Raw genomic sequence first — 2,500 nt, forward strand, 5'->3', positions numbered from 1 at the left:
GGAAGGGGGGAATTGGCCACCAACAGCATTAAAGCCGTCTTTAACTAAGCCGGAAGGAGACGAGAATATAACTATCATAATAGCGCTGCTGAGTAAAGCTACTGAAGGAAGGAAGGAAAGAGGTCTGTCTGTCTGTCTGTCTGGCCGACGAGAGAGAGCATCACTATCCATCTCCCCCCAATCCCCCCAACCCACCCCCAACACCCCCCCCGACACACACACTGGGATCACGCGGGGAAAGGCGGCGTCGGGCGGTGCCTTATAGGGTCGTGAGGCCGTAGTCGGGTTTCATGGCACCGTAGTCTGGCTTCATGGCACCGTGTGGATAAGGCGCCGAGATGGGGGTCAGCCCAGGGGGCATGAGCCCCCCTCCCATGTGAGGGTACCCGCCTCCCCCCGGCTGAGGACCCCCTTGTTGCTGACCACCCGGCTGCTGTTGCCCTGCACTCTGTTGTTGCTGTTGTTGGCCCGTTTGTTGTTGTTGCTGCTGCTGCTGCTGTTGTTGTTGATCTGGCGTCACTTGGTTCTGCGGCGCATTCTGGTTCTGGTTCTGGTTCTGCTGCTGCTGGTTCTTGGGCGTGACGGTCGTGGTGACTCCGGCGGGGTTGGTCTTTCTGCGGACGTTCTTGGTGTTGGGCAGCTTGTTGTCCTTCTTCCACTTCATCCTTCTGTTCTGGAACCAGATTTTGATCTGTCGCTCGGAGAGGCAGAGGGAGTGGGCGATCTCTATTCTCCGCCGCCTCGTCAGGTACCGGTTGAAGTGGAACTCCTTCTCCAGTTCCAGGATCTGGTGTCGGGTGTAGGCCGTCCGCTGGCGCTTCGGCTCGCAACCCGGCTGGAACTGGCCGTTGGCTGGAACGGGAGAGAAAGGAGGAGAAAGCATTAGTACTACTTAAGTGTTCCTGTCGCTACTTCTCGGGGTGGTAATCTCTCAAAATGGCTTCTAATTAAACAAAATTGTCGTAGAGAACATTTTGATTATCATCATTATCAATAATAATAATATAATAATAATAATAATAATAATAATAATAATAATTTGAAGTTGGGCAAGCTTTCAAAAGATCTCTGAATACTGTTTCAATAATAATAATAATAATAAAAATACAGGTTTCACTGATAATATTGGCTAATTCAGCCGCGTTTATTTTTTATAGAATCTTCTCCATTCTTCTCATTATTTCTTATTCTATACAAAAAAAAAACAACGCGGCTGAAATACACATTATTTTTCAATAAAACCTGTATTACTGAAGGTCTGCTTCCAGCAAATAATAATAATAATAATAATAATAATAATAATAATAATAATATAATATTTTCCCTAAAATATTTGTACTTCAAATATTCATATGAATATATCGTCCATTTTTTACAATCATTTTCGGTCTCATCAACGAGATTACGTTATCCACTTAGACACATAATATCCTACCATCAAACAACGAAAATTACTCATTGTATTATAGTCCAGTCAACTTCAGATATTTATAAAAGAATAATTTTCATTTAATTAATATTTTAGATGTTGGTTCTGTGCTATAATTTTGCCACTCATAAAAACATACTGTAACGTAAAAGGACGTTTTTGCTTACGTACATGTACTGTAAAATATATATACTAATAGATTAGTGAAATTAAGGAACTACGCAATCAGATAAAATCTACATACGAGACAAGATTCCGATGAGAATAATCGACTTTATATAGACCAGTTTAAACTTTATAAATGTGAAAGAAAGTCTTCAATGTATATGAGACAACATTTAAATTGAAGAACGTAAATCTGAAGTTTTATCTGACGTGAATTAAGTAAATCTTGCATAGTGAATTCTATTCCAAGCTCTAATTCGGTGCCCTACTTAAAATACCCCGTTTATGAGAGAGAGAGAGAGAGAGAGAGAGAGAGAGAGAGAGAGAGAGAGAGAGAGAGAGAGAGAGAGAGAGACCTTTTTTTGAGTGTTTTACTGAGAAAGTTCTATGAAAAAGAGGAGGAGAGATAGGGTCTTTGTTTCGAAAAATCCTCTAGAAGAGAGAGAGAGAGAGAGAGAGAGAGAGAGAGAGAGAGAGAGAGAGAGAGAGACTGTTTTGCCTAGAAAGATCTGAGGCAAAAAGGGAAAAGTGAGAGATCAGATTTCAGTGTCAGGAAATTCTTAGAAAAGACAGAGAGAGAGATTCAGACATTTTCGTCATGAGAGAGAGAGAGAAGAGACGAAGAGAGACGAGAGAGAGAGAGAGAGAGAGAGAGAGAGAGAGTTTTATTTAGAAAGTTCCGAGGAAAGAAAAAAGGCGGAGAGATGGGATCTAAAGTTTCGGGATATTCTGAAAAAAAGAGAGAGACAATATGACATTTCCTACCTGACAAAGCTTTGAGAGAGAGAGAGAGAGAGAGAGAGAGAGAGAGAGAGAGAGAGAGAGAGAGAGAGAGAGAGAGAGCTTTCCTCGGATAGAAATTTCTATGAAAAAGAAAAGGAGGAGAGATAGGGTATGTTCCGAAAA

General features: G+C 41.8%; 1 protein-coding gene across 2 annotated transcripts in view; it reads right to left on the minus strand.

The window, feature by feature from the left end:
- Nucleotides 1-217: 217 nt before the first annotated feature.
- Nucleotides 218-2,500, minus strand: part of LOC135222966 (homeobox protein Hox-D4a-like) — a 57,538-nt gene continuing 55,255 nt past the window's right edge. For both annotated transcript variants that reach the window (XM_064261447.1, XM_064261446.1), the window contains one exon: nt 218-852. In XM_064261447.1, the coding sequence (XP_064117517.1) occupies nt 260-852 (593 nt within the window). In that variant the 3' untranslated portion in view covers nt 218-259. The remainder of the gene's footprint in view (nt 853-2,500) is intronic.

This window comes from Macrobrachium nipponense, chromosome 8, assembly GCF_015104395.2.
Source record: "Macrobrachium nipponense isolate FS-2020 chromosome 8, ASM1510439v2, whole genome shotgun sequence".
Lineage (NCBI taxonomy): Eukaryota > Metazoa > Arthropoda > Malacostraca > Decapoda > Palaemonidae > Macrobrachium > Macrobrachium nipponense.